Source organism: Dermacentor albipictus, chromosome 6 (assembly GCF_038994185.2).
Source record: "Dermacentor albipictus isolate Rhodes 1998 colony chromosome 6, USDA_Dalb.pri_finalv2, whole genome shotgun sequence".
Lineage (NCBI taxonomy): Eukaryota > Metazoa > Arthropoda > Arachnida > Ixodida > Ixodidae > Dermacentor > Dermacentor albipictus.
The window spans coordinates 125467421-125494822 of record NC_091826.1 but is presented as its reverse complement, the minus strand read 5'-3'; the positions used below and the strand labels follow the sequence as shown (position 1 = coordinate 125494822).

General features: G+C 47.1%; 1 protein-coding gene across 4 annotated transcripts in view; it reads left to right on the top strand.

The window, feature by feature from the left end:
- LOC135899412 (sodium- and chloride-dependent glycine transporter 2-like) overlaps positions 1-27402 on the top strand; it is a 204790-nt gene that overhangs the window by 80988 nt on the left and 96400 nt on the right. For all 4 annotated transcript variants that reach the window (XM_065428652.1, XM_065428653.1, XM_065428651.1 and 1 more), the window contains exons 8-9: positions 7394-7500; positions 11657-11781. In XM_065428652.1, the coding sequence (XP_065284724.1) occupies positions 7394-7500; positions 11657-11781 (232 nt within the window). The remainder of the gene's footprint in view (positions 1-7393; positions 7501-11656; positions 11782-27402) is intronic.

The following is a 27402-nucleotide window of genomic DNA, read 5'->3' as shown; positions in this document are numbered from 1 at the left end:
AACAATCATTAGATTTTAAGTTATTCTTTTTAAGTGCAACAAACCTTGTAAAATTTGATGCAGTGGTTGTGGAGAAAAACGAATTCTCCTTTTACATGTATTTAGATAGGGTTACCAGAGCTAAAGGTTCCTCGTAAGGGCTACTTTCCACACTATCGCGTCCGCGTTGGAGCCAAATCCCGAAGATAGCGTATTACCTGCCTGACCCGCAGTGGAGGTGAAGCAAGCGTTCAGCTCTCCCCATACGTGCGCTGATCCGGAATGTAACGCCATGCCAGGCCGACCTGCGGCGGAGGTGAAGCAGGCATTAAGCACTCCCCATACGTGGTCCGATCCCGAAGACAATGCAATGCGGGGCCAACATACGGCGGAGGTGCAGTTCACCATTAAGGGGCCCACATACACAGCTTTGCTGGTCATGTTTCGTCACAGAGTGGGAGGGCACTCAGATTTTTTACTTATCAAACATCAGGTCATCGATGGCGAAACCAGGGACACCAAAGCCGTCCTCGGGCTCGACCTAGAAAGCGCCTTCGACAAAGTGATGCACTCTGCCATCTTCGCACAGGTGTCCCATCTAAACCTAGGTGAGAGGTCGTACAAATATTTCAAAGACTTTCTCACCGGCTGAACGGCGGAGCTCAGAGCCAGTGACCTGAAGACGGACGAGAAGACATTAGGGAGCCATGCCACTCCCCAAGGCTCCGTCATCTCACCCATGCTATTTAACCTTGTTATGATTCAAGTTGCCACAAGACTATGCCAGCTTGAAGGACTGAAGCACAAGATATACGCGGACAACATTATGCTGTGGGTGGAAGGGGGCTGTGATGCCCGCATAAAACCCACACTACAGACGGCCGTCGACACGATCTAAGAAAGCCTGGAAGGTACGGGACTGCGTTGCTCCCCAAGTAAGTCGGCGCTCCTACTTTACCAACCGATCAAAACGCACCGACTCAAGAAGCAAAGAAAACACGAAAAGATCAAGATCCGCACCAGGGATGGCAACCCTATACCGATGGTCAACAAGATCCGAGTCCTGGGCATGACGATCGAAGCGCTCGGCAGGAACGAAGGTACCATCATCCGCATCATGGGTAAGGCGACCAACGCCACTAGACTGCTCAAGCACGTTACCACCAAGAAGGGAGTCATGAAGGAGGAAAACTTCATCAGACTTATACACTCCTTCGTACTCTGCCACATAGGGTACGTGGCAGCCTTCCACAAGTGGGTGAAAAGCGAAAAGAACAAGCTAGGCATGCTAATGCGGAGGGCTTACAAGACACCACTCGGTCTACCCGAAACTACCAACACGAAACGTCTCCTCCAGCTGGGCATACACAACACGCTCGACGAGATCGCCGAAGCGCAAAGAGCCGCTCAGTTGGAAAGACTGTCATCAACAAAGGCTGGCAGAAAGAGCCTGTGCAGTCTAGGCATCGGCTATCACGAACAGAAGGGACCAAAATGCCCCGTCCCCGACCACGTACGACGGAACGTGCGGATTGACCCCTTGCCGAGGAACATGCACCCGGAATTCAACGAAGGGAGAAGACGCGCTAGAGCCATGATACGGACGGCACTGCATGCGGAAGACACCGGCACCAGATACATGGATTCAGCCGAATATGCCGGCTGCAACGGCCTCGCGATCGCGGTGGTCGACTCCGGAGGCAACGTGCGGGTGACCGCCAGCACATCCAGCAAGCAAGTGGAGGAAGCAGAAGAAATAGCCATCGCCTTGGCCATCGTAGACCAAGAATGCCACATGAACTTCAGCGACTGCAGACAGGTGGCGAGGAACTACGCCAAAGGAAGAATTGCCCCAATGGCGGCACGCGTACTGCTCCGACAGGCAGACCGCGAAAAGACTCAAATCAAGTAGTTCCCGGCGCACGCAGGACAAGCGTCGGAGAAGCATGCCAATCGCAAGGAAACTGGACATGCCCGAGTGCGAGGACTAACCGACCGCGCCCAAGGCAACGGCTGCTCGCTGTGGTTCAGCGCCAAAGACCGGATGACCAGCTAGAACGAACTGACCAAGGCTTTCGGCTGGCCCGCAGACTTCTCCCGCCGCTCTGCAAAGAGCTGAGCAGGTCGCAGGCCTTGCTATCCAGGCAACTGCAAACGAGAACGCTTCCAAGCCCGGCGCTATTGCATAGGATGTACCCAGAATCGCACCCCCATGACAAATGCAGAGCGTGCTGCAGGGTGACGGCCACATTCGAGCACATGCTATGGGATTGCCCCAAACATCCAAGCGAAGCTAATTAATGACGTATACAGCCGCAGCTTGAGGAAACAACGCGGAGCGGCGACCAAAAAAAAGAACAACTCCAGGCCGTCCAGCACGTCATCGATGCGCTGGCTAGGCAGGAGCCTGGCGAGCCGGCAACGGCGAGCGGGGAACCTCGCAGAGCACTCACCACGATGACGACGTACGCCACGCCCGGAGTGCGCCTACCCGCTTTTCTGCAGGCTTAATAAATGTTCTCCCAATCCAATGCAATTACTTATCCGCGTTTGTCCTGCATGCGTCTGCGATGAAAACAAGAAGCAGGTATGCATAAAAAATCTGAGGTGGCGGCGGAAGGTGGTAGCGCAGAAGTTAGCATGACCAGCCCCTGCACGTACTTATATCTGCATTGACATGGATTCGTGGTAGTCATAGCGACCAAAGCTCTACTTTTTCTGCGTGCTCTAGCCATTGTGAAACTAAGGATGTAGTTAGCATGCCCTGCCACAGAATGCAGATTGCAGCAGCTACGTGTGGTGGAATTCCACTGGGGCTGATTGTGAAGAAAGCTTCCTTTCTCGGTCCACTCTCGCGATGTAGAAGCTAAAATGAGGAGCAGGCCTCACGGACACAACGTTGATGTTCATCATAATTAAGAGAATGGATGGACGACCTGCGGAAAGGACAAAGCACACCAAGTTTTTAGCACTTGTCCTAGACTAAAGCGCTACAATGGCTAGTATGCCCTTATGAGGATGGTAGACCGAAGTGCTTCCCACTGCTAACACTGGACTGATAATAAGAAAATACTCCGTTCGGAGACACCACGTTACACTGAAATTAGCAAAACAATACCAGTTTATAAACTGATAGCGTCAATTATCTGGTGTCCTTCTTGTGTGTGTGGAGGGCATAAAGGTCCTCGCAATGAAATGGTAGTATCTTCGTTTTTGCGACAGTTGCACACAAACAAAATTCGTTGACGTGATCGGACGGCGATCTACCAGCGGAGAAGACCAACCCGCAAATTAAATATAATTGCTGGTTTCAGATCTTCCAATGTACTTTGTGCTTAGCTACCATCTGCAATATTTTTTCTTTCTTTTTGTGCTTTTATGAAGAGGAAAACTCCATATTACTATAATTTCAACAACACTGCACAGTACTGGGGCAACAGTAGTAGTACTCTAATACTACACAGTAGTATTGGGGCAACACGTTTGAGTAAAATGATTAGGTTTTCGGTCAAAGCACTGTGACAGGCGGGAAGAAATCGTTGTCATGCCCGTTCGAAACAATACCACCTGAAATCTTATTTACTTGTACATAATATTTGAAAAATTACTATAACCCTTTATACATATGCTTTGTATGAGTTATATACTAGCTTGTCTCGTCAATCTCAAAAATGTGTTCTCTTTGCGGGAGATGGCTTTCTTGAGAAACGACGCAACATAACAGTAAAACATCCAGCAAGGTTCCTATCCAGATGATTGACGAAATTGTGCACTGAGAACGTGTCGACTAGCGTGCGATTGAAAGATTAATTATGATCGTTTTAAGCTTGTGTTGCGTCTAGCACAAGAGAGTAGTGTTAGCGATGACATTGGTGTGAAAACGGTCAGCTCGGCCTGCGATTAGTTCTTGTGGATCTCCACATTGAACGTCGCACTCATCACGATGAGAGCACTCCTGTGACATTATTAGCTCAGTGGGCTGGGAAGGCTCGAGTGGTAGCTCACCTTGAGGGGCATTGGTTAACAATTAATAATATACGTACTTTGCGAGGATGAAAAATATGCAGAAATACCACTGGTTGTCTAACTATTCGTAAACAGGCCCCCAAATTTCAATTGGCCCACCCCAAACATTAAGTAGGCCCACTCCATAATTTCAAGTTGGCACACCCTCAAATTTAAATGGGCCCACCCTCAAATTTAATGTCGGTCACGCCCGATATTCTTTTCGCCCAGCCTTAAACTTCAAGTTGGCCCAATCCCAAATTTCAATTGGGCCACCCCTAATTTTCAAGTTGGTCCACGCACAAATTTCCATAAATCGACCTCCAAATTTCGAGTCGATGCACCCCAAAAGGTAGGTTGGCCCGCTTCCATATCGCCGCCAAATTCAGATTGGCCGACCCCGAGATTGCCCCCACATTTAGGCAGCTCAGGGCAGTCTGTGCGGCCACACTCGCCAGCCGGGAACGCTGTATCTACTGATAAAGACAAAAGCTCCTTCTCGAAAAGGAAACGGTCTGAACTTTTGCAAGAAAAATATATCACTGAAACACGTCACAGATTCGCCCAGAATGCGAAGCATCGATTGCAATAGCAAATTAGTGAACAGCTATAGGAAACAATTTTGATTCTGGGGTTTTACGTGCCAAAACCACCTTCTGATTATCAGGCACGCCGTAGTGGATGACTTCGGAAATTTCGACCACTTGCGGTTCTTTAACGTGCACCTAAATCTAAGTACACGGGTGTTTTCGCCCCCATCGAAATGCAACCGCCGTGGCCGGGATTCCATCCCGCGACCTCGTGCTCAGCAGCCCGACACCATAGCCACTAACCAACCATGGCAGGTAACAAGCATGGTGCCAGGCGCTCACAAGCAAATAGAACACTTCCTGCTCGTTGACCACAGAAACGGGCTTTCAAAACGCTGGAGTGAGTGATCCCGAAAAAAGCAGCGAGCGAATTGATCTTCGTGTTGCGTTTAGCATCAACGCGATCTAAGCCGCGAAAACGCAGTTCGTGCCGTACTCTGTCTCCATCCTCATTGGTTTATTATGATACTGGAAGTTTTTGCATTTCTTGATTGATGTAAAGTTACAGCTGTAGTTAACCAAAAAGAAATAGATAGTTTTATGTGGCTCAGTCGAGAAGCATATACAAACGAACATGGCATCTAGCTGGGGGTGTATGCTGTGCGATTTACGCCAGCCATGTGTTAACCTCACAGCGACTCATGGTAGCAATGAGCAGACGCATCTTCACCGCTCCCAGCCGGCTAAATGCCATGGTCGTTTGTGCATGGAACGTTTGGGAAGGCTGCATTCACGGCACGCAAGTGGGCATGTTACGTGGTATTTTTGTATATTGTGGGCATCTACGGTAAGTTGAAAAACATCAATATCTGATAGATAAACGATTAGAAACTGCTCATTCAGACCCTTTGCAAACCGCTCCACAACTTTCCAACTGGAACATTTGTTACCGAACTTCGTTGCTTCCGAAGTTGTTTAAGTAACCTTGACTAAGTATGCAATTATGCAGAATACATAAACATAGTGTGACCTACTCCATACTATAGTGTGCAACATGCATTTGGTCGCATCGTCTTATAGTGCATCGGGATATTTCCACACATGCTAAAGTTAGCTGGGACACTTTTTATACACAATGGATGTCGCAATTCAGTCTTTCGTTTGTATCGCACAGACATCCCCATAGTCTTTGACATTATGTTCTTGGAGTGAAAGGGGTATAGCCGTACATTCATTTTGTCCTTTGAGTATATGGCAACGCCTCCTTCTTGTAAGTCCATGTGTTGTTCCTAAACCATTCCATATACCCGTAGATTGGAAACAATGTGTTTTTATTCATTCATTTCACTTATTATTATTTGTAATTATTATTCTTTGGGGCAGAGAGCTTGAAGCCTGCTCCAATACCACCTTGTGTCGGCACGGTATTGCACTATCTCCGGAATCGGCGCACGCGAACCTTTTTTTTTATTGTTGACGCACAAACACGACGAATACATGAAACTCTACCTATATAGAGCTTCTCTGTAAAGGAATACAAACCGTACTGTGTGGCATCTTGAATTTGGAATTTGTGTGGCGAGGAGAGTGGCAGTTTGAATTGCTTTGGCTCGTGGTCGTCGTTTAATACGCGCATAACACCAATATTTTTAATCGCGGTCAAGCTGGATACGGAATAAATATTTTGGATCGCTATCAAATATGGCAGCCATATGGTCCAAAAATCGGGATCGTGTTAGTTGAGCTCATTCACCATTAGGATACAGAAGACCAGCCTACGATTGTGATTTACTGTATCCGGAACCTACGATATCGTCATCGAATTTTTCCGCGCAGAAACACACCATCCGGATTAAACTCGACAGTGCTTGAAAGTGCCTGAGAGAGCGTGGTATATATTCATCATGGCTTTGGACACCTCAGGGACGTAACAGTCCATGTGTCGCTAGAGACAATGGCAAAATCGTCTCTCTTGGTAAGTGTACTGTTACTTTCCATGAGAGTTTCTTCATGCTTTTTTTTAGCATTAGATGAGCGCAATTCCTCTCTCTTCGTTCTCGCTGTTAACATGCAGTGATATAGCATTCCATCGCGCCACTTGCTGCACCTGCTCGAAGCTGCCACTCCTTCCGACACTCGGCGGCGGCACCCAGCGGCGGCTACGAGTCCCAGTGTACCGCCTACATTAATGAACATCAGTCACGAGCGAGAGCCCCGTCTTCTGACGGTCCGACACGGATAAAAATTTCGCATGCAAGAAAAGTGTAAGAAAATGGCATGCGAAGGCGAACAAGCACGACTTACTTCAGTCTTCCAACAATGGCTGCCATGCTTGCTGTTTTTGTTTTCTTCACTACCTGCCCAGAAATGTGCAGAATTTTATGGCCGGATGCCGTTCGTTCACCTTTCCGAGGCAGTTGTGGCACTGAACGGCAGGCTTGTGCGGCAAAATGCAACAGTTGCATGGGAGACAAGAATATCGCAGTCCGTACTCCCGTACACAACACGCCTACTCGGCCGCGCTGCATGCCGACTGTTTTTGGTTTGTTCCCGCAAAGCGGCGCTGCTGAACAGCGCTCGTAGTGTCGTCTAGCTCAGGTCGGGAATTGTTTACTGCCGCCGCAGATGTGCTGGTCAAAAAAAAAAAAAAAAACCAGCACATCTGCCAAAACCAGCACATCTGGTTTCGTGTTTCCTGCGCAATTACGCGAGGAAACAAGAAACGCTACCAAAAGATCCTCGCGGCAAAAAAAAAAATTATGCATTCAAATCAGTAATTATTTGAATAAATCTATTGACGTTCTAAACCATTTCGCTATTCGCTTGCATTGACAATAAACGTAGATGGCCTCAGCAGAAATGTTTTTCCTTCAACGCAGACTTGGAGCGATGCGACGTTTTCGGTGCTGACGGGGCTCGCCATCGGTCTCGGGCAGCTCCAGACTCTCGCGTCCTACAACGTTTTCGACACGTACTCGCTGCAGTGGTGAGCAGTACTCTACGCACATTGGGTGGCTTGCCAACATGCTCACTCGACTGTATGGTTCAAACAAGTGAACTCTTCTTAGTGAGCCGTAAAGAGCAATGAGCACGTCACTTGGATGTGCGTAAACGAAATTTCAGGTCGAATAGTTTGAGCAAACGATAAAGTTTGCAATAAAAGGCCGTACTGCCAAGGGAGATTACTATGTTGCGCAAACAGTTCGTACTCAAGAGGAAGTAGCAAAAACATTGTTGCGGTGACGTACCTGACACTGTCACATAACAAAAAAGGCAAACGCTACGACAAACAAATCTAAAGAAATGTCAGAGCTGCGATCACAGGCCTTTTCTGACAACGCACTCTCGTTGGCTTCCGCTAAGTTTGCTTTCCTGTGCTTATCGTCTACTAGTGTCTCAAAGCCAGCAAATAATAATACCACTCAAGCACCATATACAATGTCTATGTCCATGGATATACAGGGTTTCTCAACTACCATATACTGAGTCTAAAGAAAAGAAACAAACACATTCCACGTGAAGAGGACCAAGTTCACGTTGTCTGGAGCCTTGCTGTGTTCAAGAAGGTCCAGAAATTTTTAGACCCTGATATTGAAGTATTTATTTAAATGTAATAGTCTTATTGTTTCTTATTCATTTATCCATTTATATTACAAATTATTGGTCTAATTGTCAAGATGTAAAATAGGTGGTTCTAGACAGTTGCAAGACGCGTAAAATTAAGGTGTTTTCAAGAAGGTACACGAGGCGTGTTTGCTTTTTTTTCAGGCCAATTATTTCCAGCCAAACGGGAAAAAATTCTCGCAGAAACTCCTCTTAGAGTTGTCTAAGTACGCATAAGCATTGTGTCGCTTGCTCATCTCCACGCAGCCCGGTATCATTGTCAGTGTTAGGAAACCAGTTCAGACCAGTTCAGACCAGTGTGGACAGCGGCACAGCGTGAATTGATCACGCAATCAAACTACTGCAGATAGCGGCGCCATGTGCGCTGATGACGTTCCGATCATTAGAGCGTTTTAGAATTGGGGACGCAGGACACTCGGTCCCCAAACCATGGTGGGTATTCTGCTCTTGGGTGTAGATGAACAGCAGAGTTTGAGAATCGGGTCAAACGCAGACAGCGTTGCGTCGAGCACTCGGGACGCCGCATCGGGGAAAGTAAGAAGGTGCTTGAAAGCAAGAAAGAAAAACATTTTCCTACAACTGAAAACAAACACAATGCATTTTCGAGCAAAAATGGGCAAACAATAAAATATAATAAACTCAATGACAGTGTTAGTATTGTGAATTAAGTATGCTGTCATAAGCCAAGGCATCTTGGGTCGCTCTTGAGCGGGGGCGCGATACGGCTTGGGGACCCAGGTTGGCTTTTGATTTTTGGGTCTTCAGTCAACGCCAACGCAATAACCTGAAAACGGTGGCTTGGGTTCTGCGCGGGCGCTGTTTTCTTGGGTCCCCAAGACATTCGGGCACCCAATTCTAAAACTAAATTATAGGCCCTTATCGCTCTTTACGACCTTATTCATCGGCGTCGAATATCAACGGCGATCAACCGCACTCGGCCGGCGGCTGCGTATGACGTGGCCGTGCGGGCCCCACCTGGAAAGCGACCTGCGATGGGGACAGAGTGCGCCGAGTGCTTATTGCTCCACCGGCGTTGCCGCCTTTTAGTTCGCGTTGAAGTGAGAAGCGTGGGTCCTATCTCGAAAGCGAATTTCTTACGCAGCGGAAGGATGGACGGATGGGCTTTCTCGTTTCGTAGGAACAGAAATACTTGCGCACTTCTATGCGCCTGTGCACACGGCATAGCAGCGACATCAAACCGTCTCAGCTAAAGAAGCGTGCCTTTCATGTGCTGTGCAGATTACTGTGCTGAGCTGCGGTTACAGCAGCACGTGTGTTCTTTGCACGACGCGCGAACGACGGTTATTGTACATCAAGGTCACGGTTATGCGCTCTCCACAAGAGCAAGCCTGACACGAACAGCTCGCATACAGAGTGAGACTGTTTACTTACATACTGAGGGGGGGTGCACAGTGACATTATATTTGTCATACTTAGCGGGCTTACCCCATTTGCCGGAAAAAGTAAAGACGTCATATGTAGCTTGCTGGAAACACCACACCTAGACGTGCTTTACGATTCTGTACAAACTGCTACTTTAGATTCTGACAATTAAAGGAATATTGCAGTTTTGCCACACGGCCGAAGCAATCACGGCGATAGCAACCGGTTAGAATAGTACATGAAATGTAAGAGTCGTAGCTGTAGTGGCAGTATGAATTGAAGAAAACGTAAGCAAAGTAAAAACGGGCTGTTGTACTAGAGGTCCCCTGTTTGAACGCTGCCAACGGATTATTTTATTTATGTTTATTAATTACAGCCAACGTCTTTATTAGCGACTTTACCACCACTTTCACGTACCGAGAATATTTCAAACCTCTTTCCTGGCCCCATCCCAGGTGTCGTGCACAGCCGCGTCGATAAAGGTACACCATTTTCAGGTTTGAGCTTTGTCATTGTATCGAACTGTTAATAATTATGTCTCAGAAGATTTAAGACAAAAGCCATGTGCTGTCGGTGTTTGTTTCATGGCATTTGTTTGTGGTCTGCGATTCTCTCAATTATGAGAAATAAATTGGCCAAGTTTATAAGACCAGGTATGAGCAACTTTAGTGGTGGACCGGTGCGGCAATATAGCCCGCACATACCACGTGTCGTAGAGCATGGCGTGGCATATAGCCTACATATACCTAAATATATGCTCAACCTTAGGGCGACGCTGACGGCAGAAATTCGCTTGGACTGTCCATTTAATTGCTTTTCGAATAAAACGATGAAACAAGAAGCTAGAGAATTACGTTTGTTGAAATCGGTCAACGTCATGAACTAAATGAAATTCTGGTGGTTTCTCAACGAGACTGCAAACAACATTCGCTTCGTCTTTAATAAAGTGTCAGTTTTTTTTTCAATTTGGTGTATGATAGCTGAGCGTCCTCTATACTTCAGCTATCATACACCAAATTGTATATCATACACCAAATTTTATATAAGGACCGAACGCCTATATAAAAGGGTTCGCTCCTTGCAAAGTACCAGTCAGTTTTAAGCACTTTAAAGCGACTGATTGCTTGGCCCTTTTACATCCAAGGTACATAAACGTATCGCTATTTATATTTCCAACTCATTCGCAAATCACTGACACCACTTGCATGACGCTATTTGTCCATACCTGGCACTTTCGCCACTAACACCACGTATGACCATTAAAAAGGTTCACACAAATGCACCAAAGAGGAAAGGGTGAGCCAAGGACTATAACGATTGCATAATTACATCGCTGTCGTCTTGGCATTGTCTTTATTAGCGTACTCCTATTGCTCTATAGCAAAGGCACTTTACGCACAGTCGGGGAGATACGCTCAAGCTTCTTCGAGCTGCCCATTCTTTCCTGCCCCATCGCGCGATACACAGCTGCGCCCCTTTTTTAGGTCATGACCATTCGTTTAATCAACCTGCGATGGGCCGGTATTCACCGCAGGATGCCACCAGACTTACCTAAATGGATTCATGGACCAAATTTAGGATCATTTGAAAAGTCCATGCTGAAGACGAGGGTTCAAAATTAACTATAACAAATCTCACATTTACGAATAGCGAACTACAGCGTAAAAGTGATGACGATATTTAGAACAACGAAGGAAAACATATGTGATGGGCTATGAAGTTGCAGGGAATTAACGTTGGAGGTTGAATTTGTAGAAGCCATCAGGTTCACTGAATAGTTGCCCATTGATGTCACGTTCGTCGGCAGAAATTGATGAGTATGTGGACCGCAGGACAAACGATTGAATGGAATGGGTGAGCCACCACTTTGTAAAAAGTGTCTTCTTGTGAGCGGTGTGCATTAAACTCTGCATTGTATAAACCCATGCTGCGAAGAAATCTTGAAAATTTATCCTAGAGGGACACTAAAAGCAGCCACGCATCCCGTTTTGAACGAAGACGGTGACGACGTTATGAGAAAAGAAAATCATACCTCACTCTAGTGAAATGGTCATCGCTCAGAAACCGGCTTGTAGGATTATTGTTTATTTGTCCAATTGTGCAAAGTCCCGAATGTCGTTTATCGGTATGCCCAGGGCCTTCCTGATGCTGCCACTGGTTATGACCCTGTCAAATCTGCTGGGCTGTGCGCTGGTCTTCGGCGCGGGCGGATACTTGGCTCGACATCTTGGATGTTGCTTCCAAGACTTCGAGACGTACCGTGAGTCACCGTCTTATTTACCGCTCATTGTTTCTCAGTTCATTTCTCAGTTTACGGTTCATTTCTCGAAGTCTACGTCATTTCTCAGTTCCCTGTACCGCTCAGGGAACTGAGAAATGACGTAGACTTCCAACTTCATAAGCAATTGATTTGCGTACTTGCTAACCAAGAGGTTATAATTATCTTCAAGCAGGGATCCGACATAATGAAATGTCTGGAAACAGAGCAATGGGTTAATATAGCGACACTCAGCCTTACATTATTTTATGTTACAATTAACGTTTTTAGCCTACTTCCGCTACATTCACATTTGCTGCTCCCTGGTATCTAGCCCCAGAAATATAGATCTCTATCGCGAATGAAAAAAGTATATCCAATGACCGAGAGGTAGACATTAGAAGGTCTCCCCATATAACGCAAATCAGGGTTTGATAGCTGAAAAACAACCATGTCTAATCGTATTGTAATTCATTCAACTTGAGGCATGCTGAACGCCAATTCTACATTGGCAGTGAGGCAAAACTGGTTGTGGTTGGAAGCCTGCGTTTATTTTAGGTTTCTTTGTTGAGTTGGAATGTGTGAACGCTTTGGTTTCTGTTGGCAAGGTGGTACACGGTTTTAGCATTTTTAGCCTTCTTCCTCCAATACAGATTGTAAGTGATAATTTATTCAAAATGTTGTACATTGCCACAATGCCTGAATGCTTTGCGCATTAACGCCGTCAGTCATCATGAGATAGATTCTGCGGATTTTTCTTCTTTTTTACGTGTAACTTGCTTTATGGCATATTAGTTTATGTAAAAGTAAGTATGGAAGTCCTTCTAGTGCGGAAATTGCAGCACTGATTTATTGTACTTTATGTCTATGAGCCCAACGGCCATAAATGTCTAACCGATACACTGTGAGCTTGACAGCAATCAGAATTTTTTCTCTAGTAGCCTTACACTTCTCTATTCCAATTAGGTAGGCTGGCCCGTACTTCACTGACTTGTCTTGTTCAGTTGGTTTAGGCTTTCCTGAAGTTTTGGGATAGATGGAAATGCCGACAAAAGGTAAAGCCACTTCCACGCAGTGAAAGCTGTCAAAACAGCGAAGCCAGCGGTCGCTTTCTGAAGTGCGAGCTCGTGTTTAGCGTAGTTTTCATAAACGTTTTTTGTCTCATTCCTATCAGTTTGCTAGATTCGAGCTTCTGTTCCAGATTGCACACACAATTCAGTTGCGTGACGTTGTGATCAAACTAAAGTCTATTACAGGCCTTACAGCTATGGCCGCACTCACTGTCGGGAAATTCTCTCTTGAACCATCCATTGGCACCACTCGTGGGAGGAACCTCTCTGCGTCGATGTCTCTGCTCGGTCTACAAATCTCGAAATTAGAGGTTAGTTTGGCGCGGCTGGCGCTTGAGTTGGGTAGCCTTCTCTTGAAAGTGGGGGTTGGTTTGACTTCCACCGGCGCTTGGCTAGAGCTTGCCGTTTTCGATCATCGGCGGTAGCGGCTTTCCTCCGCTGGCGCTTTGCTTGCGCTTCTCGCTCTCGAAGTTCGGGGTTTGCTCGAAGCGAGCGCGGCCGCTCTCGTGCGAGCTCCCGCTGCCACTCGCGCCGCGCCGTGGAATAAAGAAACAGCTTTAAAGAAAGGAAACTGTAGCTTTCACAGCGGTACGAAGATAAGTAGCGGCAGCACATAGAACTTACAGGGGGACTCGGCAAATGGCGCTGCTCAAACAAGACGAGAAACAGGCTTGCTGCGGTAAAGCTAGGGAAATGATAGAGCATGTGGAGATAAAAGCCGAGCAGTCGATTTAGGGGTACCACTGGCCCCCTTGAAACCATTGGGAACAGAGAGCAGATTGGAAACAAACATATCCGCAATAGAAATTTGTCGGAGGAGATGGAATATTGTTGGGAGAAAAGTAAGGAGATGAAAAAACAAAATAGACACCTACAAAGTTCACAATAGGAAGTCCGAAAATTTGGTTATGAGAACTCACACTGTTTTTTTTTTCTTTTTTAACCTAGGCAGAAAATTAGGCAGTATAATAGCGAGACTTTGGAGGCTCAACCCACAACCCCGTACCAAAGCGGACGCTTATAACATCCGTCCGTCCATCCGTCCTTCCGTCCATCCGTCCGTCCGTCCATCCGTCCGTCCATCCATCCGTCCATCCGTCCGTCCGTCCGTCCGTCCATCCATCCATCCATCCATCCATCCATCCATCCATCCATCCATCCATCCATCCATCCATCCATCCATCCATCCACCCACCCACCCACCCATCCATCCATCCATCCACCCATCCACGCATCCATCCACCCATCCACGCATCCATCCATCCATCCATCCATCCATCCATCCATCCATCCATCCATCCATCCATTCATCCATCCATCCATCCATCCATCCATCCATCCATCCATCCATCCATCCATCCATCCATCCATCCATCCATCCATCCAACCGTCCAACCGTCCATCCAACCGTCCGTCCGTCCGTCCGTCCGTCCATCCATCCATCCATCCATCCATCCATCCATCCATCCATCCATCCATCCATCCATCCAAGAAATGCATTTCTTTAGACCAATATCCAATATGGCCGCTTTTTACCGGGAGCGTACGCTGGGTACGCGCCGTGCTCACCCTGCGGGCATTGCGACATGCCTCAGCTGTCGCTTTCTAATTGCCAGGAGACTAAAAAGCCTCTACTCACGCCCATACAAACACAAACAAGCAACAATTGAGTGAACAGGACGTGCGACTTTATTGGCCGAAGAAAAGCTGTGCACCTTCTCGTACAACAGCAGAATGAAAATTGGAATGTAGAGGTACGCTGAAATCATTAAGGTGAGCTCGTAAACTGCTCACTTTCGTCATCGCACATGGAGGTCTGGTGACGAGCGACAACCAGCAGCATAAGCAGATTCGACAATGTGCCACTTGTTTGCATCGACAGTCGCCGTTACTTGCATTGCGAATCAGTCGGGTGACGCGGTGATGTGCTGCCGGAGCCGCAGAGCGACGTGTACTAACCGGAATTTAAGCGTTAACTCCTTTCCGACGTGCACGTTTCCTTTTGTTTTCTCGCATGCCGCTTATGTGTAACTCACACTTCGTGCCCCACATTCTTTCAATGTGGGCATGGTCAGTTTCTTGGGCATCGCCATTTTGCAGCCACTTTTTCAGGCCTACCTACCCATGTCGCTATAAACTTCATACACTTCGGGGCAAGTGATCACGTTTGCTGGTCTCTATTCACGCCACATCCCGACCGATGAAGGATCACAAGCATAATTTGCCCATGGCTGCACTAGAAAAGAGCGAACAGGGAGCGCAAATAAGGGTGCTTGTCAATTGGGAGTCTTTGTTTCTGTGTGGCCTTCAGGAGCAGATGCTTACCTTGAGAGAATGTTGCCCCATACATCTGACCAGGCCGCCACATCCGGCAAACATAACCCAGTGACCATGATCAAATGAGACTGAACATTCAATAACCGCATGAGGTTCTGAAAATATATGATACATTGGTTAAAATCCACACGACAACATTGAGCATTCACGCACCATGGGTCGCTTACGGCGTATTCAGCCATGCAACTTCAGGCACAGTGCTTGCCTTCATCGTACATGCTGGTCTGGTGACATGCGACAACCAGCAGCGCAAGCAGATTGCAGTGTGTCTGGTTTGGACTGACATTCGCCGTTGAAGAAGAGCAACTTGCATTGCGAAGCAATCGGGGGACGCAAGCATCTGCTATTGCAGCCAACACAGTGACATGGACTACCCGGCATTTTAGCCTTACCTCCTTTCCAACCTGCATGTATCTTTTATTGTTTCGCATGCCGCTAATGTCTAACTCACACTTCGTGCCCCACATTTTCTCAATGTGTGTAAAGTTAGTTTCCTGGACATCGCCATTTTGCAGCCACTTTTGCAGGCTTTTCCACCCATGTGGCTATCAAATTCATAAACCTCAGACCATCTAATCCCGTATGCTGGTCTCCGCTAACGCCACATCACGACCGATGGAGGCGCACAAGCATCATTTGCTCACAGCTGAAGCAGGAAAGGATGAACAGGGAGCGCCAATTGCAGTGCTTGTAAATTGCGAGTCTGTCACTGTGTGGACTGCGGAAGCAGTTGCTTACCCCAATGCGACTTACTAGACTCCCACATACGAGAAACGTAACACGGCGAGCAGCGCTAATTGGGACAGCAGCGAAATCAGATTATGCAAATAATCACTTCAATGTAGCTTGTGCAAAAACCTAGGCTGTCGAGCAAGGAGAGCAATCCTGACCGAGGCTAGTAATAAATACGGGAGAGAGAAAGCTTGCATTCAATAAGGAAGCCACTCTACCCTGGAAGCAATGAAGCTTAAAAACATCAAGAAAAGTCAAATGCTACATAGCCCTCGGTGCAACGGTTAATGCAAGACGCATACGCCGTTTCCGCATAAGCTATTTAGGGAGAGGAATTGCACATGGCGACATACACTAGAACCTACTGCTACAGATATGTCGTGCTACTAGACAGTGACTGGTATTAAGCATGAGCAAAGAATCGGTAGACCTTTATTTTTGGGTGAGGAAAAGGAATGATTTTTAACAAGAATGGGCCATGAAAAAGCTTGTATTCATTGAAAGATAGCATACTTGGCACAAATTGAATTTGAGAACGCCAGTAAGCAGATTAAGGAAGGGTAAGCTGACGGAACTTTTCTGGCCACGTCGTCCGTGCTTGTTCAGAGGTTTCAGGTGCACCTTAACATGCAGATTTTGTTTTGGTGAGGTACCTAGATAACTTGGGCAATATCCGTGCTGGAACAATATTTTCCGACGCTCTGTTCATTCTTGACACAGTCCTCCGTGTACTTGATATCTCATCCGCTTCTGAATTGGCTTTTTTTGTCAGTTTTGTAAAAGCCTCGCGAATTCGGCTCCAGTTTGCTTCCTGTTCGTGTAGATGGGGGCTCCTGTGATGAGGACCAAGATGTGCTTGGTACAGGCTGTGTTGGAACAGAACAGTACCACATGAGATGCAGCACAGACTTGCCAAACCCTTGTAGTGTTTCATTTTATGTTTGTACCAATTATGCTGAACCGTATATATGAAGAAACATTCACATCATCTGCTACAAAATATGAAATGTATCTCAAGACTAACAAACCAATACAGCATATATGAAGCGTATTTACATCTGAATCCTGTTTTGTTTACCTTGTAGGAGCAGCAAAAGCGTACACAATTGCCTTGTTTTAGCAGACAGTAGCTTCCCTTTAGTGGGTGAGGTGTGTTGCTTTACACAGGTGCTGTCCACTTCACGGCATGCCTGGAACAAACCTTTACAGCATCAGAATTTGAAAAAAGCACAATATTGCAATATGAAACGCAAGAACTTGTGACGAGGTTTATTTATTTATTTATTTAACAATGTTCTTACAGGCCTCGTATGAGGCATTGGGTAAGGGGGGCGTTGCAGTATAATTAAACAAGTATATAGGGCATATAACAAAACGTAATAGACATACTATATTAATAGACAGTGGAAAAATGTATACACATCTTATACAAGTATTAAAGCATTGTACAAAATAACAGGGTCCAGAATGTACAGGCTCGTCCACTCTTAGGGTGAACACGGCTCACCGTGGCTGCGCTCCGCGGGGCGCCAGTGCGTCCGGCGCGGCGGCGCATCGAAGCGAAGCGGCGCAGGCGCACACGGACCCAGGGGAGGCGCTTCGCGTCGTCTGCTACAGGGCTGGAGCGCGCCGCTCCGGCTTTGCTGCAAAGTAGACTTCGCTAGACCCAGGTGACTGAGCGACCGAGGCGGCGTTGCGGGAAGGCGCACTTCACTAACTGGAGCATTTTCCAGCTAGTTCGGTCTACAGCTTGTGAACAGCCTGCTGAATCAATATACATTAACAGAAACAAGCTTATCACCACATAAATCACTTAGCATGTTTTTAATAAGTGATGAGGGTAAAAATACAGTCATTTCTTCGCGCTCTTTATTAGGCTGGGGCCATTTTATTCTACTCTCACAGCACTTCACTCACATTTACTCACATTTTACTCTCACAGCCGCAATTTCCTTCCTTCTTTCCCTCCTCTCTCTCCCTGTGATATTTGTTTTCCCTTTCCCATTCCCCCGGTGTAGGGTAGCCAACCGGACGTTATTCTGGTTAACCTCCCTCCCTTCTGATTTGGTCTTCCCTCCTCCTCCTCATAGCACTTGGTGCAGTGCATACCGAGAAACTTATTAGGCGCGCTCTTTTTCGTTGGCGTCATCATGTGATGAGCCTAGCGTGCCATTTCGCGCATGTCTTGATGCTAGAACAAATTTGCTTAATTGACCTAAGAAAGCGACCGAAACCCGCAATAAATTCCACAGAAAGTTAGAGAGCGATTGGTCAAGCATGCATCATCATGTTGGCCATCGATTTTACCATCAAGGAGGGCAATAACATTATTTCGACAGCAACTAAGAAGTGACATCCGCTACTTCGTGACTTTCTTATTGACGCGTTAATGTCGCTGGTAGAGTTGCATGGAGCGCTTTGCGCGATGTAGGAAAGGGCTCTCCCCGGCATAGCAACTGATTTGGCGGCAATTTTACTCACGCTTTTCATCTTTCTAAATCATATAAAAAAAAACTTCATTTTTGTTGTCACAGATTGGTTAAAATCACCGAAGTGGTGCCGGTCCTTTGACGGCTACCTGACGCGAGAAGTCGCATTCTTATTTAGCGGAATCGGCGGTCAGTTATTTGATTACGTTAATTAAGTGGAGTGAAACATGTGGCGCCGTCGTTTTTTTTGTTGTTTGTTTTTTTCTCCTTGGAGTCGATGCACGCCGCATGCGAATGCCCTTTCTGTCCGTTTTGAATGGTAATTGAAGTGGAAAATCTATAATCTACATGTCTGTTTTCTAGCTTAAATTACGTCTTGCCGGGTAATTAGGTCGTTACTCGCTTGTATTTCATTTCAGTACTTCCTCAGAATAGGTCATATGCATATTCTCACTAGCATATAATTGCGTGGTATGCGTCCCGAAGCGGCACATGGTCTCTGCGTTACGCCATATAGGTGGGCATCGGATAAATTTGGAGAAAAGGAGGAATTGATTTCTCTTTTTATTTAGGGGTTATGGGGATGGCGAGGCTGAGTGGGTAAAACCCAAATATGAATACGGCACAGGAACCCTTGCCTTGAACAAGCGATGCTGCTGTCGTCATGGGGAAGTGGCCGGTCCGTGTGTAGGACGAACGCGGCCACGACAATTAAACCGGCGGTCATGAGGCCGGCCCGGTGTCGTCTGCCGACAGCATGCCGGTGGTCGGCCGACGGGCTCGACATTTGTAAAAGCCAAGCCCGGCCCAAGCCAGATTGCTATGTTCGGGCCAGTCTACTTTTTAACTGACCATGGGCGTCAGCCGGATCTACCGACGCCCCCCCCCCAACCTTTTCTTTCTCTTTTTTTGCTTAGGTCATGCTACTTCATTTTAGCTTAATATAGTGATGCGGTGCAGCCAACGGCTGCTCAAGTGAGTGACTGGCCGCTCACAAGTTAAAGATTCTGGGATGACTCGTCAAATCGAAAGACACGAGAGGTGTTTCCATTACACGCATTTCTGTCGGCTTGCATGATGAATTGCATTTTGTTCGGTTGCCGGTAGCCGTGGCACTTCGGCGATAAAAACGCTGAAACAGTGCAGGATTTTATTTCCCCGGTGCACTTCCGGAAACTAGCCATGTCGCGGATAGCGGAAAAAGAAAGACGACACATTGTAGATCTGTGCCTACAAAACTATTCTCAACGCGTTATATCGTAGATAACAAAAAAAGCCACTGAAAACTGCGAATCGAATCGTCCAGGCTTACAAGAAGGATGGAAGAATCGCGGAGGCTTCCCGTTAAGCCCGGCAAACAGTGACCACTGAAGCTGAATACATGACCATTGTTGCGGCGGCTGCTGCAAACCCGACCTCCATCGCTCGGGAAATCAAGAACAGCCTCTGGATGGGTGACGTCTCTAGCACGACTATCAAGCGTCGCCACTACGCCCCAGCCTAATAAAGAGCGCAAAAAATGCCTGTATTTTTACCCTCATCACTTATAAAAACATGCTAAGTGATTTATGTGGTGAGAAGCTTGTTTCTGTTAATGTATATTCATTAAGCAGGCTGTTCACAAGCTGTAGACCGAACCAGCTGGAAAATGCTCCAGTTAGTGAAGGGCGCCTTCCCGCAACGCCGCCTCGGTCGCTCAGTCACCTGGGTCTAGCGAAGTCTACTTTGCACCAAAGCCGGAGCGGCGCGCTCCAGCGCCGTCGCAGACGACGCGAAGCGCCTCCCCGAGGTCCGTGTGCGCCTGCGCCGCTTCGCTTCGATGCGCCGCCGCGCCGGACGCACTGGTGCCCCACGGAGCGCGGCCACGGTGAGCCGTGTTCACCCTAAGAGTGGACGAGCCTGTACATTGCAGAAAAATACAAACGATACAATTCCTTCAATAAACAATGAAAAAAAGTGTAGTCATTCCAGTACAAATACTAGACAATACTCAAAAAAGTACAAGAATAATAAGCGAAATGATGAGCTCATAAACAAGAGAGCACATAACTGGAAAAAGAAGAAAAAAGCATCATGCACTTTATGTAGAATATAAACTGATGAGCTGGCGGAATTTATCGGGATTAGGTTCCGAGACGATGAAATCAGGAAGAGCGTTCCACAATCGAATGGCACGAGTAAGCGCCGACCAGTTGAATGCATGTGTGTTTCCGTAGATGGGCCTGAAGCTGAGGGGATTATATCATCTGCGAGATGTGAAAGCTGCGACTTCAAGCCGTAAAGATTTCCTATCCGCATGAACGCTCTTGTGAAATAATGATATGAGTGCAAACTCGCGTCGAGTGCTTAGTGGCTGAAGTGAAATATCAACTTTTATTTGTGAGATGCTTGAATTGTAGGTGTAGTTACGCGAAATAAACCTGGCGGCCCTATTTTGAATTGATTCTAATAAGCTGATTAGGTTGTTATGGTGGGGTTACCAGATTGGAGAGGCAAATTCGAGTTGGGGGCGAAGAAACATCTGATAAGCTAGCTTACAGATGTTAGGGGGTGAATTACGTAGGTTTCGGCGTAAGTACCCCAGTCATTTTGAAGCATTAGCACATACAGTAGCAATGTGATGGGCCCAGGAAAGGTTTGGTGCGAGATTATTGCCTAAGCGTTTGTAGGAAGTAGCTGTAGAAATTGGCTTATTATTTACGTTATATTGGAAAGAAGAGATTGAATTTATACGAGTGAAAGACATTACTTTGCATTTAGACGAATGAAGAGTCATTAACCAAGTGTTACACCAATCCAATATGAGATGAAGTTCGTTTTGAAGAATGAGGTGGTCATCGAGGCTGGTTATAGGGCGGTAAATAATGCAGTCATCTGCGAATATTCGCATTCGGGATGTTAAGTTATTAGGTAGAGTGGTAATGTATATTAGGAACAGTAGCGGCCCAAGAACGCTACCTTGTGGCACGCCGGAAATGACACAAGGAAGGGGCGAAGAAATATTGTTAACGTTTGTAAATTGTCCTCGATTAGAAAGTTCCGGAGCCAAGTTAGTGTCAGTGAATCCTATCTTAGTGCGTCTAACTTTGAAATGAGGCAGTAATGGGCTACTCGATCAAATGCCTTGGAAAAGTCAAGGAATATGCTGTCAATCTGTACGTTATAGTCCATGTCTACATGCAGGTCAGTCGTGAATTCTAAAAGCTGTGTCTCACATGACAAAACCTTCCTGAAACCGTGCTGATTAATGAAGAAAAAGTTGTTTGATTCCAGATGGTTGCATATGTTTGAAGCAATGACATGCTCGAACACTTTACAACAAATACACTGAGCGAAATTGGCCGGTAGTTATCTGGTGAGTATCTGCACCGTTTTTGAATATTGGAAGCACTTTCGCAGTCTTCCAATCTGACGGGAGCACTCCTGAAGTTAGCAAATGCTTGAGAATGTGATACAGTATTTTGCTAGAAGTCGTAACAGTGTTCTTTATTATTTTGGAATTAATTTCATTGACGCCACAAGAATTAGATAACGTAAGATTGTTTGTAAGAGATACAATGCCGTCGATAGTAATGTCGATGGGCTTCATGTACTGATAGTCTAAATGGGGAACATCAGGTAGGGTGGAGTGACCTTCAGTATTAAATATAGATGAAAAATATGTGTTGAAGCATGAAGGACACTCATTGTCTGGAAGGGGCACGTGGTCGCTATCAGGTAAAAAATGTGACTAGTGCCGCGGTTCGTAGAGATAATCTGCCAGAACTATTTAGGGTTGGATCTGAGGAGAAATGGAAGATCATGTGAAAAATAGTCATCCTTAGCAGCGGATAAAGCGGAGTTGTAGTTTTTTAAACACTGATTGTATTTTTCCCTAGCCGATGGAGTGTGAAATTGTTCAGCACTAGTGTATAAGCGTTTCTCCTTGTTTCGAAGACGCCGATGGAAACAGGTGAACCATGGGTTCGATTTATCGTTGGATATTTTGAATAATGGGATGTGGTGGTCTAATAATGACAGTTATTTGTCTCGAAATAGTACCCAGTTTTTCTCGAGCGTTCTAATGCAAAAGGAAGGGAGAAATGCATTGTTGAAAAAAAAAATCTAGGTCAGGATTAATGGTAGTATAGTCACCCTTGCTATAGTTTCGAATTGTTTTTTTTTTTACTATACCCGTACATGGTAACGGAATATTAAGGGCTAATTGGAGTAGAATATGGTCACTAAAATCACCCAAGTATGTCATCTGCTGAACTGTTTCAGGGTTGGTTGTAAGTACTAAATCTAAGATGTTGGGACCGCGAGTGGGTTGGTTGACAGACTGGGTGACGTTGAAGTCTAGGGTTAAATTAATGAAATTTAATGACACCCGACAGGTAGAGGTTAGCTTTGCCCAGTCGATGTGTGGAAAATAGAATTCCCTAATAGATAAATTATATCCGCTGGGAAAGCCTTAATTGCAGTAGCAATACTGCTACGAAGGTTGGTGGCAAAGGTTTGGTGTGAATCAGGAGGACGGTAGCAGGCACCAATGAGTACCTTCGTAGAACGGGTTAGACAGGCGGCCCACACTATCTCGAGATTCGAGTCTGAATTACCGTAATGAGATGTAATCAATTTTTTATTCGCGAAAATGACACCACCACCTCGCCTGTCAAGGCGGTCATGCCGGAAGATATTGTAAGTGCTGACGAGAAAAAAAATCATTATTAGGAATATCTGAATGCAACCAGGTTTCGGTGAGAATGACTATATCAGAATCGCCATCTTGGAAGAAACCATTTCATGCTTTGATATTAGGCTTCGGATGTTAGTAAACGATAGTGATATTGGTGTTATAATGGGAGACGATCGCAATTCCTGACGGTCGTGAGTGCACGTGCGCCTCTCATGCTATCTATTCCACCGCACAACAGTTTGTGCAGCGGTATCATAGGCATATGTCGTTGTACCAATAGGCAGCCTATCAACAGATAACATATACGGTTTGTTTTGCGTCTTAGCAAACTCAATCAGTTGTTTTCTGGCCTGGCGAGTGGTAAACGAGAAGTCTTCACGTATGAAAAATTACGAACCTTTAAGCTTACGTGGAGCTGCAAAAACCTGTTCATTGTCTTTAAAAAAGATGTGAACTTTGCTATGAGGGGCCGGTGCTTGTCTGCATTGTCACGTGCTAGTGACTGTGCAGAAAGCAGCCAAACTGAGAAAGACGAAACTTGCGTTTTATTGGGCGAACTTGTGCCCTCAAAAACAGGCTACACTCAAAGAACGGCGACAGCGGCGAACACAGTCGGCGATTGTCGAAAATCTGATCTGCGGGTCAAACGCGTCCGCTTTTATGCAGCAGTCGTCGAATGTTCCAGACTAATCGTTGGGACCCGCATGCCTTCTACATAGTTCTACACCATTCGCGTCAAGCGATGAAATCAGATAACACAAGTTCGTCGACAACAGACAGCAGATAGAAGCATCGATAACTTTCCAGAAACTTCAGATACATGCAGGCGCATCCCGTGCTGTGCGATAACGTTTGCTAGGTGGTAAAACGTGTCGCCTGATAAAGACAAGTACACGAGTCAATACCCCCGTCTTAAACACCATCGACCCGATGCTGCAAACAAACGGAAGTAATAAAGAAGCACTCGTAGCAAAGAAAACAACAAAAAGGGAAAGTTCGTTAGCGTCCGTAAAAGGGTTTAAGACGCACCACGTGGACCACTTCAGGTCGTGCGCGGCGCCGCTGTGAATGCGAAATGCCGTCTGGCACGATCTCATAGTTCAGTGTGCCAATACGGTGGATGACCTTGTAGGGTCCGAAATAGCGTCGCAATAGTTTCTCACTCAGTCCTCGTCGGCATATCGGGCTCCATACCCAAACACGGTCGCCGGGCTGGTACTCGACGAAGCGTCGTCGGAGTTTGTAGTCTCGGCTGTGGGTACACTGCTGGTTCTCGATCCGTAGGCGCGCGAGATGTCGGGCTTCTTCGGCGCGCTGGAGATAGGTAGCGACGTCAAGATTCTCCTCGTCAGTAACGTGCGACAGCATGGCGTCGAGCGTCGTCGTCGGGTTCCTGCCGTAAACCAACTTGAACGGCATGATCTGTGTTTTCTTGCACCGCCGTGTTGTAAGCGAATGTTACGTACCGCAGGACGGCAACCAGGTCTTGTGTTCGACGTCGACGTACATTGGCAACATGTAGGCGAGAATCTTATTCAGCCGCTCCGTAAGGGCATTCGTCTGTGGGTGGTAGGCTGTCGTCCTCCTGTGCCTTGTCTGACTGTATTTCAGAAGGGCCTCGGTGAGCGCCGCTGTAAAGGCCGTTCCCCTGTCGGTGATGACGACTTCTAGGGCGCCATGTCGCAGCGGGATGTTTTCGACGAAGAATTTAGCCACTTCGGTGGCGCTACCTTTCGGCTGTGCTTTAGTTTCAGCGAAGCGGGTGAGGTAGTCCGTCGCCACGACGATCCACTTATTTCCGGTTGTTGACGTCGGAAAAGGTGCCAGCAAGTCCATCCCGATCTGCTGGAATGGTCGACAAGGAGGCTCGATTGGCTGTAGTAATCCGGCTGGCCTTGTCGGTGGTGTCTTGCGTCATTGACAGTCTCGGCATGTTCTGACATAACGGGCAACGTCGGCGGTCAGGCGCGGCCAAGAATACCTTTCCTGTATCCTCTATAGTGTCCGGCAAACTCCGAGGTGTCCACTGGTTGGATCGTCATGTAGGGCGTGCAATACTGCTGGATGAAGTCCTGACGGGACAACAAGAAGGTAGTTGGCGCACACTGGTGAGAAGTTCTTCTTTACGAGTAGGTTGTTTTGAAGCGAGAACTAAGATAATCCTCGCCTAAATGCCATAGGGACAACGTCGGCGTGCCCTTCCAAATACTCGATTAGGTTTTTCAACTACGGGTCTGCTCGCTGCTGTCCAGCAAAGTCTTCCGCGCTTAAAATGCCAAGGAAAGCGTCGTTGTCTTCGTCACCTTGCGGCGGCAAGTCAATGGGGGCGCGTGATAGGCAATCGGCATCAGAGTGTTTTCGTCCGGACTTATAGGGTACAGTGAAATCTTATTCATGCAATCCTAGGCTCCACCGCGCCAGCCGTCCTGAAGGATCCTTTAAATTCGCTAGCCAACACAAGGCGGGATGGTCGCGGACGACTTTGAATGGCCTGCCATAAAGGCAAGGGCGAAATTCCGCTGTACCCTAAGCGACGCCGAGGCATTCCTGTTCGGTTGTAGAATAATTGCCTTCCGCTTTTGACAACGACCAGCTCGCGTAAGCTATCCCGTGTTCATGACCATCTTTTGTCTGGACAAGGATGGCAGCAAGGCCTAGGCTACTGGCGTCAGTGTGGATTTCGGTATCGGCGTGCTCATCGAAGTGCGCAAGCATGGGCAGCGACTGCATGCGTAGTTTGAGTTCTTGAAATGCGTCGGCCTGCGGCGTTGCCCACTTCAACTCGGCGTCACATTTAGTTAGCTGTGTCAGCGGCTCAGCGATGCGTGGAAAATTCTTGACAAATCGCCTGTAGTAGGCACACATGCCAAGAAATCTATGCACTGCCTTCTTGTCGATGGGCTGCGGGAACTTTGCGATGGCAGCTGTCTTCTGTGGGTCGGGGCGGACTCCAGACTTGCTGATGATGTAGCCTAGGAATAAAAGCTCATCGTAATCGAAGCGGCCCTTTTCTGGCTTCAGAGTGAGCCCTGATGACTTGATGGCCTCTAGTGCCGTCGCAAGCCACCTAAGGTGATCGTCGAGATTTTCGGCGAAGACGATGACATCATCCAAATAAATAAGACAGGTCTGCTACGTCAATACTGCTAACACCGTGTCCATGACGCGCTGGAACGTTGCAGGCGCCGAGAAGAGTCCGAATGGCATGACCTTGAACTCGTAGAGGCCGTCTGGCGTGATGAAGGCGGTTTTCTCGTGATCTCTCTCGTCGACTTCTCTTTACCAGTAGCCAGACTTGAGAGCCATGGACGAGAATTATTTTGCGATGCAGAGCCGATCTAATGCGTTTTCTATACGTGGTAGGGGGTATACATCCTTCGTGATTTTGTTCAGTCGACAATAATCGACGGAGAAACGTTAGGTTGCGTCCTTTTTCTTCACCAAGACAACCATGGATGCCCACGGGCTTTTCGACGGCTGGATGTTGTCGTCGGGCACCATATCGTCGACTTGCTGTCTTATAGCTTCACGTTCTCGCAGCGAAACTCGATAAAGGCTCTGGCGCAGTGGTCGAGCGTACTCCTCGGTGATTATGCGATGCTTGGCAACTCGTGTTTGTCGAATCCTCGATGACGTCGAAAAGCAGCCTTTGTGTCGTTGGAGCAGACTTCTGAGCTGCTGTTTCTTAATCACGGGAAGACTTGGATTATTGTCATAGTCTGGTTCGGTAACCATGGTCGTCGGGGTAGATCAGGCGGAGTCCAAAAGGACAAACGCATTACTGGTTTCCAGAATTTCCTCGGTGTACGCGATCGTCGTGCCCTTGTACATGTCCTTGAACTCGTGGCTGAAGTTTGTCAGCAACACTTCAGTTTTCCCTCCATGTAATCGAGCGATCCCCCTTGCGACGCAAATTTCACGGTCTAGCAGTACACGTTGGTCACCCTCGATGACGCCTTCTACGTCGGCAGGTGTTTTGGTGCCTACGGAAATGACAATGCTGGAGCGAGGCGGGATGCTGACGACTTTCGAGCACGCTTAAGGCATGGTGACTACGAGAGCTCTCCGGCGGTATCGCTCGATCTTCCGACAGCGTTGTCGACTTCGACTTCAGCTCGATGATAGTGCCGTGTTGGTTCAGGAAGTCCATACCGAGAATGACGCCTCGCGAACACTGTTGGAGGATAACGAAGTTGGCAGGGTAAGTCCGGTCATGAAAGGTAATTCTTGCCGCGCAGATTCCAGTCGGCGTGATGAGGTGTCCTCCAGCGGTCCGAATTTAAGGGCCTTCCCATGCGGTCTTAACTTTCTTCAACTGGGTGGCGATGTGTCCACCCATTATGGAGAAATCGGCCCTTGTGTCCACTAAGGCGGTAAC